Below are 15,695 nucleotides of genomic sequence, written 5' to 3' on the forward strand. Positions count from 1 at the left end.
GATGTGCTGGGGGAAAAACACCATTAACTAGGTACTTCTATAATGTAGATTTCATATTCTACAGTCAGATCATTCCCTACTTACTGAGGTAATTCCCTTATGCAGAAATGGCTGGGACCTTCCTTCTTGAACTCGTCTCCAGCATCTTTTAATACATTCCTCTTTGCTTCAACTAGAGTGGATCCTGTTTTCTGTAACTAACCCTCAGCAGTAAAGTGATTGATACCAGGATGGTGGCAGGCAACAGTCTCTCAAGGGCATGAGAAACAGTGACATAAGGAAAGAGCCTTCTGGTAGTCCCTATCACACAACGGCAACACTGTGGTCACCTGTGGCCCCCTAGCATGAAGGGAAGGCTTGAGAGGACAGAGTAGCTGCTGAGCTCAACCGCTGTGGTGAGAGTAAGGCACATAAAGCCTGGGGAGTGGGCTGGCTGCCTTGAACTACACAGTGTTTAAAGAAAGAAATGACAAGATCAGGATTTTTTTCTTCCTTTTAAAAAAAATAGCTTTATCGAGCCTCTTCCAGGCATGCTGTCTAGAGGCACTCGGAGTGGTCCAGCATTTGACATATCATCACAGGTGCTCCTGCAACCTCTAACAAAGCTAGGCTGTCCCGAGCCCCTGACAATAGAACTATTTAACTTTATGGCAAGAAGGTTGCGAGAGCACCAGACTCTGCATGTGGCTTTGCCCAGGCAGGCTTTGAGGGGTTCATGCTGTGACACCTAAAGTCCTTACGAGGTTGTCTAAAACAAAAGAACACGTCAGCAGGGCCTATGGTGGTTCCATGTGTGCTGAATGTGTCTGTGACAGGATCAAGCACGTTTTCCTTATCGAGGAGCAGAAAGTCATTGTGAAAGTGTTGAGGACACAAGCAGAGTCAGAAAGCTAAATTTAAAAATGAAGCTTTTTTGAGTAATAAAAACTGAAAAGCTTAAAGAATAGTTTTATCGGGACATAACTGACATGCAAGAAAAGGTACATGTTCAAAGTATACAATTGATAACTTTTGACATATTACACACAGACAGACACACCATGAAACCATCACCGCAATGAAGATATTAATAACAAACATCCTTTATCCCCAAAGTTTCCTTGTGGCCCTCTGCAATCAAGCCTTCCCACTCTTCCTTGCCCCTAAAGCCTGTCATTCCTAGACAACCACTGATACGCTTTCTGTCCCTAGAGCTTAGTTTGCATTTTCTAGAACTTTCTATAAATAGAATCATATAGTATGTACTCTTTTTTTTCAATCTAGCTTCTTCCACTCAGGATAATTATAATTATTTTGAGATCTATTCATGTTGTTAAATTTATCAATAGTTCATCCTCTTTTATTGCTAAGTATTATTCCATTACATGGATATACCACAGTTTGTTTTTCTGTTCACTTGTTGGTAGATATTGGGTTGTTTCTAGTTATGAATAAAGCTGCTATAAATATTAGCATATAGATCTTTGTGTGGACATATGCTTATATGCTTTCATTGTTCTTGGCTAGGAGTGAAATGGATGGATTTTATGGTATGTACATGCTTAAATTTTTAAGAAACTGTCAAACTGATTCCCAAAGTGGTTGTACCATTTTATATTCCCACCAGCAATGAGAATTCCAGTTGTACGATATTCTGTCTCACATTTGATACGGCTACTCTTTCATTTCAGCCATTCTAACAGGTGATTTTAATTCGCTTTTCCCTAATGACTACTAATGTTAGCATCCTTTCATGTCCTTATATGTTATCCATATATCTTCACCCATTTTGGGTGAGGCATCTGTTCAAATCTTTTGCCCATTTTTATTGGGTTGTTTTCTCATTATTGAGTTTAGAGCATTCATTATACATGCTGCATATAAATCCTTTCTTAGATATTCGATCTATACATAATTTCTCACAGCCTGTGGCTTGTCTTTCCATTCATTTAATAACTCCTTTTGAAGAGCAGTTCTAGTTTTAATGAAGTCCAGTTTATCAAAACATTTTTGGATGGTGGTGTGTCAAAGAAAGCTTTGCCTAGCCCAAGCTCACAAGGATTTTCCTCCCATGTTCTCTTCTAGAAGTTTTATAGTTTTAGGTTTTACATTTATGTCTACAATAAATTTAGGTTAATTTTTGATGTGTACAGGTCACATCAAAAGCAAGGGTCAACAAACAGTAAAGAGTTTAGTCTTTGTGGGTCATATGATCTCTGGAAGAAAGCAAGCTGAGACAAAAAAGAAATGAATATGACAGTGTTTCAATAAATCTTTATTTACAAAAACAGGCAGTGGGCTGCATTTGGCCCATTGGCTAGAGTTCACTGTCCTTTTCTTTAAATCTCCAAACCCCGCTGAGTCTCCCTAGGTGGCAGAAGCAGCCCCGCCTATCCTGTCTGTTGAGTCTGGCCCTGCCTTGCTTAAAGATCCTTAGTGCAAAGAACCTTGCAAGAGGATGCCAATTTTTCTCATGCACCATCCCTACTCTTCCTCATTGTTTTCTGACCTGTAAGTAGAGACATACTCCCATATGCCCTAGAGGACCAAGTACACAATCTGACTTAGAAGAGCTGTCTACATGCCACAATCTCAGGTAGACAAAGTGAACTGTGATGTCATCCAGACTCATCCTCTCTGCCTGCTTTGGGCCAATGCAAAAAAGGCAAGAAGGTTAGGTCAAATTCTGCCCCAAATTCTGCTGGGTGAACTTGATCAAGTCACTCCACTTCTCTCTTTCTCTGCATCCTTATCTGTGAAAAAAAATTATTTCTGCTAACACTCACAATGTTACTGAGTGGATAAGAATAAGACAACCCATTTCTTATCCACCTGATTCGCTATCAGGCACACAGCAAAGCTGCCTTCTCCTTGAACAGTTTTTAAAGACTGCTTTCTCTCCTTCTTTCTAAAAGCACTATACAAATGCAAGGTATTGTTAATATTTTCTCTTTTTAAGTAATTCTAGAAAGCCCAGCCCCAGGATTTCACAATCTGTCACTGTCCCTCGGTGCCCCAGCCTGTTGCCAAGGAGAGAGATTATCCGGGTTTGGGGAAGGTCAGCCAGCCCCAGCACGATCTCTAACACAGCTTGGTTTGCCGCCCCAGTCACAGATTTAGAGTCAGCCACATGGAGACTGGGCAGGACCACTCCAAGGCCGCAGTGGCCACTGAGAGCAGAAACAACACTCAGCACCACTCAAGCTCTCCCAGGCCACTCTAATCTCCACCCACGCCTGCAGGACTCCAGTCTGCGTGGCAGGCAGGCTGCAGTCTGTTAGAATCCTCAAAGAGGGAATGTCTTTGAGAACAGAGACCTCATCTGCATGGCCCTGGGGGCCCTTCTTTGAACACAACAGAGATGAAAGAGCAGATCTCCCAGACTACTAGAGGAGCTGGTACAGGCACAGCACAGACATAAAATTATTTATCATAGTCATCTATAAATGTATGGAAGAGCTTGAGACCCAGCGATGGTACCTCATTCCATGCTAACCTCAAAAATGAGCATCTGGATTTATTAAGAGCAAATGTATTAATTTGCTATTATTAAGAAGGCCTCCCATTTTACATAAAGGTGAATAACTTGAAAAGGACCTTCACATCATTGTCCTGTTCCTCATAGAAAGTCATCATGGGAGGAAGGAGGACACTATTATCTTTGTTGGGGATTGCAGTTCAGAGAGGTGAAGTGACTTGTCAGCAGTCACAGAGTTGGAAAGTGGTAGAGCTGGTGTAGAACCTCCAGGTGTTCTGACACCAAGTGTAGCACTCTTCCCCTTAATCCTCCTCTGTGTCAAGTGGAAAGACAGGTTGCTCATCAGGCCGGAAGCCTTAGTAAGGAGGCCCAAGGACTGAGGGAAAGAGATAAGCTAACTGTCCAGTTACCAGTAGAATTGCCCCTGCCTGCCAACAGGGGGATAGCTGTCAGGGCCACCGCTCCCTCAGCCCCTGCTGCCCTCTTCTGACCTCATGGCATTGCCCCTGCCTGATAAAGCAACGCTTTCGGGAGTAGGCACTGTATTTTCTTTTCAAAAGGATTTATCATAAAGAGCTTTGAATAATAATCTCCGCAAGGGCATTTAAAATAGGGTTCAAACTATAAGAATGGTATGTAAACACAGTTTGGGGAGACACAGCTTAGGGAGACATCCTATATGGTATTAGTCCATACAGTCAATTACATGTGTAGCTAGGCATTAGGGTAACTGGAGACAGGGGATGGGACAAAATGACCTCTGAAGCATACAGAGGTGCTGGTCTCTGACTCTTTCTCACCTGTGCTCAATACTGAGGTTGGGGACTCACTGTGTGAACGTGTGTGTGCACTCATGGAAAGGGGTACAGGGTAGCAGATAGTCTGGCTTGCACTACCAAACCCCAAGTTCAACGATGCTGCCTTCCAAGAAGGTTGCCTCTGACTTTTCTAATGAAAAATTAATAGGCACTTGCTGCTGCCTTTAATTACATTTGCTGGAGAAGAGTGTCTGCCAACAGCATGGCTCTGGCTGGCTTCCATGCTGGGTCTGCTCTCAGCAAAGCCCATTTGGTTTGGGAGGAGAAAGGGCGCCATTTTGACTGAGCAGCTTAAAGAGGCAGAAATATCCTGGGGAGGAGGTTGTATCAGATTTTCTGATGGTGGATCTCCACCCATGAGCCTGACCAAGACGCTGACCCAAACACACCTTGATGGAGCATGGACCAGGATTTGAACCCTGTAGGCTGAGGACCCCTAAGAACCAAGGAGATATTGAAAGAGGGACACTAAGCCCCGTCTGTAGATATGATAAACATGTTGCCCCCACAAATACAGAACCATTTTTCTAACATGTATAGATGCTATTCGGATTGATAAATTATTAACACATTTAAATGACTAATTTTATAGTAGCTTTTCACCATTATGTATTTTCTTAACTAAAAGTACATATAAACCATGTTAAGGTCCTTGAAAATTTTTTGCCTTAAAAATGGGTCTTCATACAGGAAAGGACTAGGAACTTAAAACTAGGATATTCCTTCTATAATTGTGAAACAGTGTTACTAAAAGAATGGGTTTTGGGGGGCTCCCATTTTTCCCTCCATTTTTTTTTACCTTTTTTTTGAGATGGGGTTTTCCTATGTTGCCCAGACTGATCTCAAACTCCTGAGCTCAAGCAGTCCTCTTGGCTCAATCTCCCCAGTAGCTGGGATTACAGGTGCCCGACACTGTGCCTGTAACAGCTTTATTGTGATACATTTACATATAAATTTCAATTGTGTAATTCAATGGTTTTTTTAGTATATTTACAGAGTTATGGAACCATCACCAAAATCTTAGAACACTTTTCACCACCCCAGTTAGACTCATTAGCAATTACTTCCAGTTTCTCTCCCCAAGCCTCTCTAGCCCTAGGCAACCACTATCTACTTTCTATAGATTTGCCTATTTTAGACATTTCACATAATAAATAGGATCATATAATATGTAGTCTTTTGTGACTAAGTAGAATGTTTTGAATCCAGTCTCTGTATATCCAACTCCTATGCATCCTTTAAGGTCTCTTTTCACCCCTACCCCACCCCATCCCCTGAAGACTTTCTTGCTCACCCCAACCTATAAGAATATTTTTCTCCTATTAATTCATTACTTCATGTTTGTAAGGCTCACGAAGCGCTCGGCACAAGCTGCAAGGCCCATCTCTGCTGACACTGTACTGTTTGTTCTCTAGCTCTTTCTGTGAATTCCTCACCTCTGACTTCTTGGGGGTGGCATCTTGCTGGCATCCCCCTCCAGCTCCCCTCACTCAACTGTGCCCAGCAGAGTTTTCTGCTTCAAATCGGTAATAGGTTTATGTGTGTTGAAAGAATAAATGACTCATGGGGATGTTCCTAGACTTTTAGGAAAAAACGATTCAGGAGAAAGTGCAAGAAAGAAAGCACAATCAAGAACGGAACAAAGATAAAGCACAGAATGTGGGCATTAGAATCCTAAGGACTGGCCGCTGCCAATCAGGTACAGTCCTTGTGATGTGACTAGAGGGAGAGTCAAAAGGCCCAGGGCCGCAAAGGGTCTCCCACCTACCTCCAGTTGCAATTGAAAGAACATATTAGTCACTCCCTTAAATGGAGGCATTAACCGCCTCCATTAAAACGCAAATGTCAACACCTGGGAGAGTGGCAGATCACGCTATTATCAGCCATTTCCACCTCAGTTCCAATCTGAGCTCTTTGAATATATTCTGTTCCCTGAGGGTCCAAGGTTTAGGGGTAGGATGGGGTCTGGAAAAATTTAGGGCCCAGTTCCCCAGACTGCTAATTGCAAACCTATCATCCTCAATTTCCAAGCCAAAGAAGCCAGAGATCAAGAGTAAGAGGGCTGATGCCCCCGTTTCCTCTTCAGAGCTCATGGTGGGTGACTAGCTGTGCATAGGATGGCTCCCTGTGCTCGGACTCAGCTACTTGTGTCCAGTGGCTAGGACACTGGCCCCAAGCCCCACGGATGACAAACTCTCAAGATGCCCAATGCGCCATCCTGTTAACTACTCTCTGACTTGGGGAAAACTGAAAGGTAAGTTGAGTTTGAAGCATGGGGCTTGCTCTCAAAATGCAAATGTCCAGGGTAGGTGGACACACCTTGTGGAGTCATTTCTACCTGATTGTGGGAATGAGATGATCTTTATGGTCCTTTGTGGCCTTGAGAGTGCCTTGGGTAGAGTTCCTTAACTTCTTTTGAAGAACTCATTACAGGGAAGGGGTCTCCAGGGCAAAACTGTGCAAGTGGAAAAGACCCTTTTTGACCCCCAGCTCCTAACTGGCCTCCATTTCTGCCTTCCTTCTCGCTCCCAGGTACCCTGACTCTTCTACCCAGTGTCTCCTGGTCTATGCTTTCATTTGCCTCAGGGAATGCACCCTGGTCATAAGAGTTCCTGCCTTCCGCTACCTAACTCATCCCTACTCCTGAACAGCAAGCACCCATTCTCCTAGAGCTCCCAACCTTGGCCCTATCCTTGGGACCCGATTAAGCTCATTCACAATGACTTGCTATGAATGACAGTTCTGCCACAAGTCCCACAACCTCTTACGGATGTCTGCATTCATTTTTCCAACCATTTTTATTGAGATATATTTTACATACAATAAAGCTCACCTGGTTAAAGTGTGCAAGTCAGTGGATTTTATTATATGGTATTAACAGAGGTTGTGCAAACATCACCATAATCTAATTTTAGAACATTTTCATCACCCTCCAAAGGAAGCTTGTACCTGTTAGCTGTCACTCCCCACTCCCCTCCTTACTCAGGCATAGGCAACCACTAATCTTTCTGTCTCTCGATTTTCTGCATTCATTTTTAGCAAAGGAGTGTTATCCCAAAGCATGACTATCTAATAGAGGAGTTTTAAGGAGTGTTGGGGGGGATGTATTTTTAGGTAGGGGAGTAATACTACTACCCACTTCTACAAGTATTTCTGACTATTCTAAAATATTAATAATATTCAAATATTCTAATTTCTAAAATAGAAATATTCCTCTAAAAAGCAGTCTAGGGGAGTGAAGAATTAAGTCCTGAAGGGTAACTGAGGCACAGGGGGAAGATGGTTAGAGGAGGAAGAGGGCGTGTCTGCAGGTCTCCCAAAGGGCCCCGCTGTGCCCTGCGTTGTAGTAACCTGACTTCCAGCAAACCAAGCACTCATTTCAGATAGGCCTGAGATGTCCTTCGGTCAGCACTCTATCAGATGATGGCATCCTTGCCTTTCTATACCAGGTGTACATCCTCGAGTTTGTCTTAACCTCTGCCTTTTATTCCTGTGACCTCCCCCAGCATCTTTTGGTTTCTTCTAACCTTGAGGACTCCTCCTCTACCTAGGGATTGGTCCCAGGTTTCCTTCTCAGCCTTCCACGGGCCTCCTCCAGCCAATGGTGTCATTCCCATTGTCGGGTCACCTTGGGCCCAATAGACATCTGCTCTGCAATAGCTTCCAGATTGGTCTCCCATACTCTTGGATCTTGCTTTTTCAGTGTGGCTACATCATTGCCAGTTTGCCTCCCAAAACAGAATGGACAAGGATATCCCTGTCCCTAAATTCAGGAGCTCCTTATTGCCTTTAAACTGAAGCCCAGCCTCCTCTACACTGTGTTCAAGAGTTCAACCTGCCTGTCCATCTTCATCCACCATCACACACCTGAGACTCCGTCCCGCTCACTATTTCCCAGATGTATTAATACCATGCATTTATCAACAACTATTAGGCACCTCCTGTGTGTCAGGCACCAGGCTAGATGCTGGGCACAGAACAAGATACCAACTCTGCCCTCAAGGTATTCAGCAGATTATGGAGACAGTTCTGTAAACAAGTCAAGATAATGCAATGTGACAGTGCTATAACAGAGATACAAGCTAGGTGTGTTGGGAGCAGAGGAGGAGGGAGTGTCTATAAGGGAGGGAGCAGGAGAGGGGCATTAGAGGTGGCTTCACCCAGGTGAAGTGAGTTTGATTTGTGGAGAAAAAAAGAGTAATCTCTGCAGAGGTGTAAAGAGCAGTTTGGGGTGGCTGGATGACATGGGGAAGTGGTAGACAGTGAAAGCTGGCAGGGTAACTGAGCTGTTTTGTGGACAGCTTTCAGTGGGGGTGAGATCAGATGGGGACAAAGTGGAAGGCAGATCTGAGAGTAAGGAGGGAGAGTTGGCCATTGTTCAGGCAAGGAGGGGGATATTCCTGATGAAGCTAGTGGTAAGAGAATGTGGGAAGAGACAGATGTGAAAAGACAATGGAAGAGGAGAGACTACCACTCTAAGATCAGGGTGTTTAGGATAAGGTAATTCCACCAGTGGCAGGAAAATGGAGGGAGGAGTAAGCTACTTGGGAGATGACCTTAGTTTCAGATAAATTAAATCCAGGGAGCTGGTGGGTCCCATGGAGCACCCATGGGTAGCTCTCCACCGGACAGCTTGGAACTGGGAAGGGAGGCAAGGGTTGAAGATACAGATTTCAGAAATATCTTAGAGAAAAAAGTGTGCCTATCTTTTGATCCAGCAATTCTACTTGTAGGAATTTCTCCTAAGGATATAATTATGGATGTGTGTGAATATTTTTTTTTTTAGTTGGGGGTCTTGCTATGTTGCCCAGGCTGGCCTTGGACCCCTGGACTCAAGCAATCCTCCCACCTCCTGAGTAGCTGGGACTACAGGCGCATGCTGCCATGCCTGGCTCGTGTGTGAAAATTTTTCCTCAAAAATGCTCACTGTTTATAACAGTAAAGGAGTGGAAAGTTTTTGTAAACTGCTATGACAGTGAAAAATGTCTAACAGTAGGGGATTGGTTAAATAAATTATACTATTCCCAACCAATGGAATTCTGTTCAGACAGTAAAACAGATATTATAGATGAATGCTTATTGACATGAAAAAACATCCACAATATTTTGCTAAGTGGAAAAAGGCAGACTCTAAAACTAATTGTGGGATAAAAGATCTAGTTATTGTTTAAGAAAAAGATTAAGACCTTAATACTGGTTTTTTCTAGGTGGCATGATTATGACTGTTTTCTTTTTTTCTTTTTTTTAGTTTTTTCTATATCAATCACACATGGCTTTTGTTGTAAGATTATTATTTTTAAAAATTAAATAAAATTAAAAGGAATGACCTAAGGAGAGCTCTGGGAATGAGGATCAAGAATGGAAGCTTGGTCAATAACCTTGATATCTCTGGCCATCTGGCCCCTGTACGGACAGTTGTCTATGTCCTGAGTATCTTTCCCATGTCATTATTGGCTACATGGCTGCATGGTAGAGCACAAAGACTGCTATAAACTGTGAGCCTCGGGCAAACTTCTTGATTCTCTAAGTCTTAGTTTCCTCATCTTTATAATGGGGAGAAATGGTAATCTGACAATAAAATATTTACAGACATATAGTAGTTGTTTAATAAATATTAGTCCATCCTTCCTTTCTTCTTATTCATCCTTCCCTGCCGGACTCAGACTTGACCTCCAGAGCCTTTTTTGGGCCTTCAGTGGGAAGTGATGTTTCCCTTCTCTCAACACCCAATGTGCTGTTTGGACCTCTGTTGAACACTTGAACTTTGCTCTGACCTAGAAGTAGTGGTTAGCTCTTTTCCCTCCCTGACTGTAAGTTCCTAGTAGAGTTTGGTCATCTTTCTATCCTGGTAGCAACTAGCACAGTGCTTTGCACATTGAGGATGCTCAAGAATTTTTGTTGACTAAATTCATGTTCCTTTTTACAACTTAGCCAATCATGGATTACTCAGGGGTTATTTTATTCAGATCTCTGGGAATTTTCCTCCTCCCAATTTGTGACTCTAGCAAGGTTTATCTTCCGGTCTGCAGAGATGACCTGCAGAGACAGAGAGAGAAGGAAGCTTACTCAGACCTCTAGGCTCCTTGTCAGAGCCTCTGGGGAGAGGGCTGGAGGATGAAGAAGGGTAAAGTGAAAGCTGTTTACCTCTACCCTGCGTAGAGATGTGGTCCCCCAACTCTCCCACTGTTTAGATTGCCAGAACCTCAGGCAGGACAGCTTAGGGGCAAAGGGAACTGGGTAGACACGTCATTCCACAGGCCAAGTTCCTCTGCACCGTTCCTGCTTCTTGTCTCCCCGCTGTGCAGGAGTTATCTAGTCATTTCCCCCTCTCCCTCCCTGCCCCCTAGTGGGTGTGCCACCTTGCTCAGGTGCCCATCCTTGCTGCTAACACTTTGCTAGGTTGGGGATGCAGCCTGACGCTGGTGAAAGACCTTGGGATGCAAGTTACGAGACCTGTGTGACCTGTGGCAAGTTGACCAAGCTCTTGGAGCCTCAGTTTCCGCATTTTTAAACTGGGGATAACCACACGGGCCCTGTCCCCACAGGGTTATTGAGGGGAATCAAGTGAGATTTTAAAAGGTACGAATGAGCAAAGAGCTCTTCATAAACGCCAAGTGTTCCCAGCGCTGTCTGTGGGGCTTTCTCTCGGTAACTACCCTCCAAAGCGTTCCTGTCCGCCCCGCCCTGGCTGCATCGGCCTCACCCACTGTATCTCCATCTTTTCCGTCGCTGTCTTCCTGCGCCTCAGAGGTCCTGTCTCTGCATCTCCCCCGTCCATTTCCGGGTCTGGTTCTCAAGCCCCTCCGACCCCTCCAGGGACTCTGTCTCCGTCTCCCTGCGGCTGTCTCTGCCCGGCCGCCCCCCGCCGGGTGCGCCCTCCTTTGGCACGGCCGCCGGGCCCGAGAATCGCCCAATGAGAGCGCCGGACTCAAGTCTGACAGCTCCTGCAGCGGCCAATCGAGCCCGGCCCGGGAGGGGGGCGCAGCGCCGGGGCTGAAGTTGGCTTGAATGGGGGGGAAGGGGACTAAAGGGGATACAAAAGAGGGGAGGTAGGACTGGGGACGCAGGAACCTAAGCCGGGGGCTGGGGAGGACCGCACGCCACCCAGGTCTGGCAACCGCGGGCTGGATGCGGCTCCAGGCGCCAGGGAGGGAGGGGCGCAGCGAGGAATTTAGGTGAGGAAGGGGAGCGGGGGTCCCTGCAGCCCGGCCCGAGGATGCCCGCGGGGCGCCTAGGCTGTGGCGGCGGCCAGGCCGGGGGCGGAGGCGGCCGCGCGCCGCTGTGAGCCGAGGCCCGAGCGGCGCGGGGGGCGGGGAGGCAGCGGGAGGAGGGGATGCGGAGGGCTCTCCGGCGGCGGCGGCGGCGAGCGGGCCAGAAGGGAGGAGCGGCGCGAGCGGCCGGAGCGGCGCAGGGCCCGAGGCGTGCATGGCGCGCCCTGAGCCTGGCTCCCGCGGGCCTCCCCGGAGCGCCCTCAGGGCGCCGCGGCTGTTTGGCGGGCCCCTCTGGGCCGGCTGCTTCTGAGCCCCGGGCCTCGATCTCCGGATGCCGTGCTCCCCGGGAGAAGCCCGCCTGCATTGGGGCAGAACGGCGGCGGCGCCGCGCCGGATTCCGTCCTCCGCCTAGTCGTTCTGCGCCGGTCGCGGTGGGCCCACAGCCGGCGGCGAGGAGCTTGGGTCTTGCGGAGCCGGCGCGACAGCTCTCCGGGCCGGCGGGTCCTGGCCAGCCCGGCTCCGTTTGGGGGAAGGAGGAGGCGAGAGGGGAAGGGCCGCACCGCAGGAGCCGGTCCTCGACCCCGCCCCCTGCGCGGACGCGCTGAAGTCTCGGCTCCGCTTTCGCCGGAGCCACGCTCCCACTCTCCCCGCGGAAGGTGGGGGATGCGGGTGACGGCCCCCCCCGGGCTCCAGGACCCTCCCCCCCAGGGCTCCGGAGCTCTCGCTCCGCCCGCCGCCCCCTCCCCCGTCCTCTCCACCCCCCATCCCACCTCCCCACCCCTCGTAAGGAAATAATGCTGGCTGGCGCCCGCACCTCCCAGTCGCTCCCAGTCCGCCGCGAGGAAAGGGCACCCGCTGTGTGTCCACACCCGTACCCCCACCTCGTCGCCCTCCCCGCCGCCTCGCCCCGAGAGCAGCTGGGCTCCTCTTAGGATCTTCGAGCGCCGCGCCCGGGTATTGCCAGCCCCGGGGAGGCGCCGCCCGCAAGGACACCTCTCCGTCCCGCCTCGTCCGCAACTCCGGTCCTCGTCGAGCTCGACGCGAGCCAGGAGTCCGGACAGTCCCCGCTGCCCCAGCTCGGAGGCAACTCCACCTCGGACCTGGGATTCCGGACGCGGATTCTCAGCTACTTCTCACCTCGGGGCTGTGCCCTCTTCCTCCGCTCAGGACGGGGGTGCCAAGATGCCCCGCTGCTGCGCAGGGCCCTGGGCCGCCCCCGACGTGTGACCCCAGCCTGGTCCCCCTACTCGGCCGTCCGCCCTCCCCTTGGAGACCCCCGGCCCGGCCCCCGGGGGAGGAGGAAGAAGACGACCAGGCCGAGAGGGGGATGTCCGGCTCCAAAAGCGTGAGCCCCCCGGGCTACGCGGCGCAGACAGCTGCGGCGCCCGCGTCCCGGGGAGGCCCCGAACACCGCTCCGCGTGGGGGGAGGCCGACTCCCGCGCCAATGGCTACCCCCACGCCCCCGGGGGTTCTGCCCGCGGCTCCACCAAGAAACCCGGGGGGCCGGTGACTCCGCAGCAGCAGCAGCGCCTGGCCAGCCGCTGGCGCGGCGGCGACGACGACGATCCTCCGCTGAGCGGCGACGACCCCCTGGCCGGGGGCTTCGGGTTTAGCTTCCGCTCCAAGTCCGCCTGGCAGGAGCGCGGCGGCGACGACTGCGGTCGCGGCAGCCGCCGACAGCGGCGGGGCGCGGCCGGCGGGGGCAGCACCGGGGCGCCCCCTGCGGGCGGCGGCGGCGGCGGCGGCTCGGCGACCGCGGCGGCGGCGGCCGGCGGGACGGAGGTGCGCCCCCGCTCGGTGGAGGTGGGCCTGGAGGAGCGGCGGGGCAAGGGCCGCGCGGCCGACGAGCTGGAGGCCGGCGCCGTCGAGGGCAGCGAGGGGTCCGGCGATGGCGGCAGCTCGGCGGGCTCAGGCGCGGGGCCTGGAACGGTGCTGTCTCTCGGCGCCTGCTGCCTGGCGTTGCTGCAGATATTCCGCTCCAAGAAGTTCCCGTCGGACAAACTGGAGCGGCTATACCAGCGCTACTTCTTCCGCCTGAACCAGAGCAGCCTGACCATGCTCATGGCCGTGCTGGTGCTCGTGTGCCTCGTCATGTTGGCCTTCCACGCGGCGCGGCCCCCGCTTCAGCCACCATACCTGGCTGTGCTGGCGGCCGCCGTGGGCGTGATCCTCATCATGGTTGTGCTCTGCAACCGCGCAGCCTTCCACCAGGACCACATGGGCCTGGCCTGCTATGCGCTCATCGCCGTGGTGCTGGCCGTCCAGGTGGTGGGCCTGCTGCTGCCCCAGCCACGCAGCGCCTCCGAGGGCATCTGGTGGACCGTGTTCTTCATCTACACCATCTACACGCTGTTGCCCGTGCGCATGCGGGCCGCGGTGCTCAGCGGGGTGCTCCTGTCTGCCCTCCACATGGCGATCGCCCTCCGCACCAACGCCCAGGACCAGTTCCTGCTCAAGCAGGTAGGGACCCACCCCGCCACAGGGACTGGATTGTGGGGTGGGCAGGCCTCGGCCAGACTCCAAAGAAAGGGATCCCTCCCTCACCCTTTCGAGTAGTGAAAAGAACCAGAGAGACAAGGCTTGGCCGCTTAGGCTGTCTTGGAGCTTCTTAACCCGATCCGAGCCCCAGCGGCTTCATTGACAGAAAGAGTGCCCCTGTATTATTTGTAATGTTCCTCACCCTGTGGATGACACGCACTAAACTGTAGCCATTGTTGTGGGGATGCAGTGAGGAAGGAGAGTTGGAGGAGAAAATTATCTGGAGTAGCCACCATCACTTCCTGAGCTCTGTCCCTGAATACAAAAGGCCCCTAACAAAAGTGGCTGGACCCTCTAGCAGCCATCCCGTCCTGAGAGCCACTCCTGGTTTGTTAACCCAGGCCTGTATAGAGAGTTGGGGAGGGGAGACCTTGGGCACCCCTTTCCCAGTCTTAAGGAGGAGACTGGATAATCCTGCCACACACCTGAGGCTGGGAGTTTGGCAGCTGGAGATATCCCTGAACTTGAATGAGGACTGACAAGTTTGTTTTGTTTACCAAAGTGCCCCAAGCCAAAAAGCTGCCTTTCCCAAGGGTGGGAAGGAGCCTTGGAGATGTGTGTGCTAACAGTCCCCCTTCCAGCTTGAGCAGAAAGCTGGTGTTGGACATCATACCCCTTCAAGTGGGTGCTCCTGGTTGTTGCTTGTGGTGGGGGCATTTTATCCCTGCTGGGACTTGTTGGCCTAGAACTGTGGGCTCAGGAAGAAATAAAACTTCTGCCTGGTTAACTGGTGCCTCTCCTGAAGGCTTCTGGAGAGGGGCATGCTTGCCATCCTGACCTTGGCCAGGGAGCCCGTCTGACATCCACACCTTCTTCCTTTAGTGTCCTGTTGTCTGTTTCATGGTCCTGGTCCATGACCCTTCCTGCGCCAGCTTGTTTGCATGCTGCTCCACTGTGAGAGTCAGGTGGGCCCTTGTTGCAGGCAAGTCTCTTGACCTTGGATCCCATGCACACCTTCACCCCTCTCTTGGCATCCACCTTCTCTAATAGAACCTTTTAACCACATTCCATTGTCATTTCCTTCCTCCTTCTCTTCACTTGTAACACCTTCCCTCAGACTTTGATCCATTTGAGTACTGTGTCTTTCTTGAGGTGCTCTCCTGTGTCCCCTGGCTTCCTGGACACAGTATTCTCTCACAGGGAATAGCACTAATATGGGTTTTTGGGTGCTGGGCTCTAGCTGAACCTACAGGGTGCTCTATGACATGCAATCTTTCTGGGACCTTGATTTCTTTTCTAGAGAATGAGATACCCCTTCCACTTCCAACAACCTCTGGCCCAAGCCTCACCTCCTGCAAGGAAACTTCTCCGTCTATTCTGGCCACACCGGCCTCTCCATCTTCTGCATGGTTAACAGTAGAGTCAGAGCCACAGAGTGGAGCACTTTGTTATTCTCCAGTGTCCACTGGTTTTGCTCCCTGTCCAGTGTATCCTCCTTGGATGTACGAATCCTGAGGTTATATGTGTTTTTTTTCTCCTCCACTCTCTTTCCCTTGCCTAGCACAGTGCAGAGTACTTAGTAGGGACATAATAACTGCTTGCCAATTTGGTTGGGGTCCAATGAGTAGAGTGGGTGGGGTTGTTGTTACTAAGTTAAAGTTTTTCTGATCTGGGATCAGAAGAAAAAAAGTCTTTAGAGATCAGCTTTGAACTTGAGAGAGAAACCTTTT

General features: G+C 50.2%; 1 protein-coding gene, 1 long non-coding RNA gene and 1 pseudogene across 3 annotated transcripts in view; 2 read left to right on the forward strand and 1 right to left on the reverse strand.

The window, feature by feature from the left end:
- Positions 1-230: 230 nt before the first annotated feature.
- On the forward strand, positions 231-894 carry LOC123647553 (annotated as a pseudogene).
- Positions 895-9,909: 9,015 nt separating this feature from the next.
- On the reverse strand, positions 9,910-11,514 carry LOC123630471. Its single transcript, XR_006732688.1, has 3 exons — positions 10,979-11,514; positions 10,420-10,572; positions 9,910-10,311 (listed from the first exon to the last, which is right to left on the reverse strand). It is a non-coding gene; the product is annotated as an uncharacterized LOC123630471 (long non-coding RNA).
- Positions 11,515-12,288: 774 nt separating this feature from the next.
- ADCY5 (adenylate cyclase 5) overlaps positions 12,289-15,695 on the forward strand; it is a 149,484-nt gene continuing 146,077 nt past the window's right edge. For both annotated transcript variants that reach the window (XM_045540126.1, XM_045540127.1), the window contains exon 1: positions 12,289-13,947. In XM_045540126.1, the coding sequence (XP_045396082.1) occupies positions 12,814-13,947 (1,134 nt within the window). In that variant the 5' untranslated portion in view covers positions 12,289-12,813. The remainder of the gene's footprint in view (positions 13,948-15,695) is intronic.

The sequence above is a fragment of the Lemur catta genome, chromosome 1 (genome assembly GCF_020740605.2).
Source record: "Lemur catta isolate mLemCat1 chromosome 1, mLemCat1.pri, whole genome shotgun sequence".
Taxonomy (NCBI): Eukaryota; Metazoa; Chordata; class Mammalia; order Primates; family Lemuridae; genus Lemur; species Lemur catta.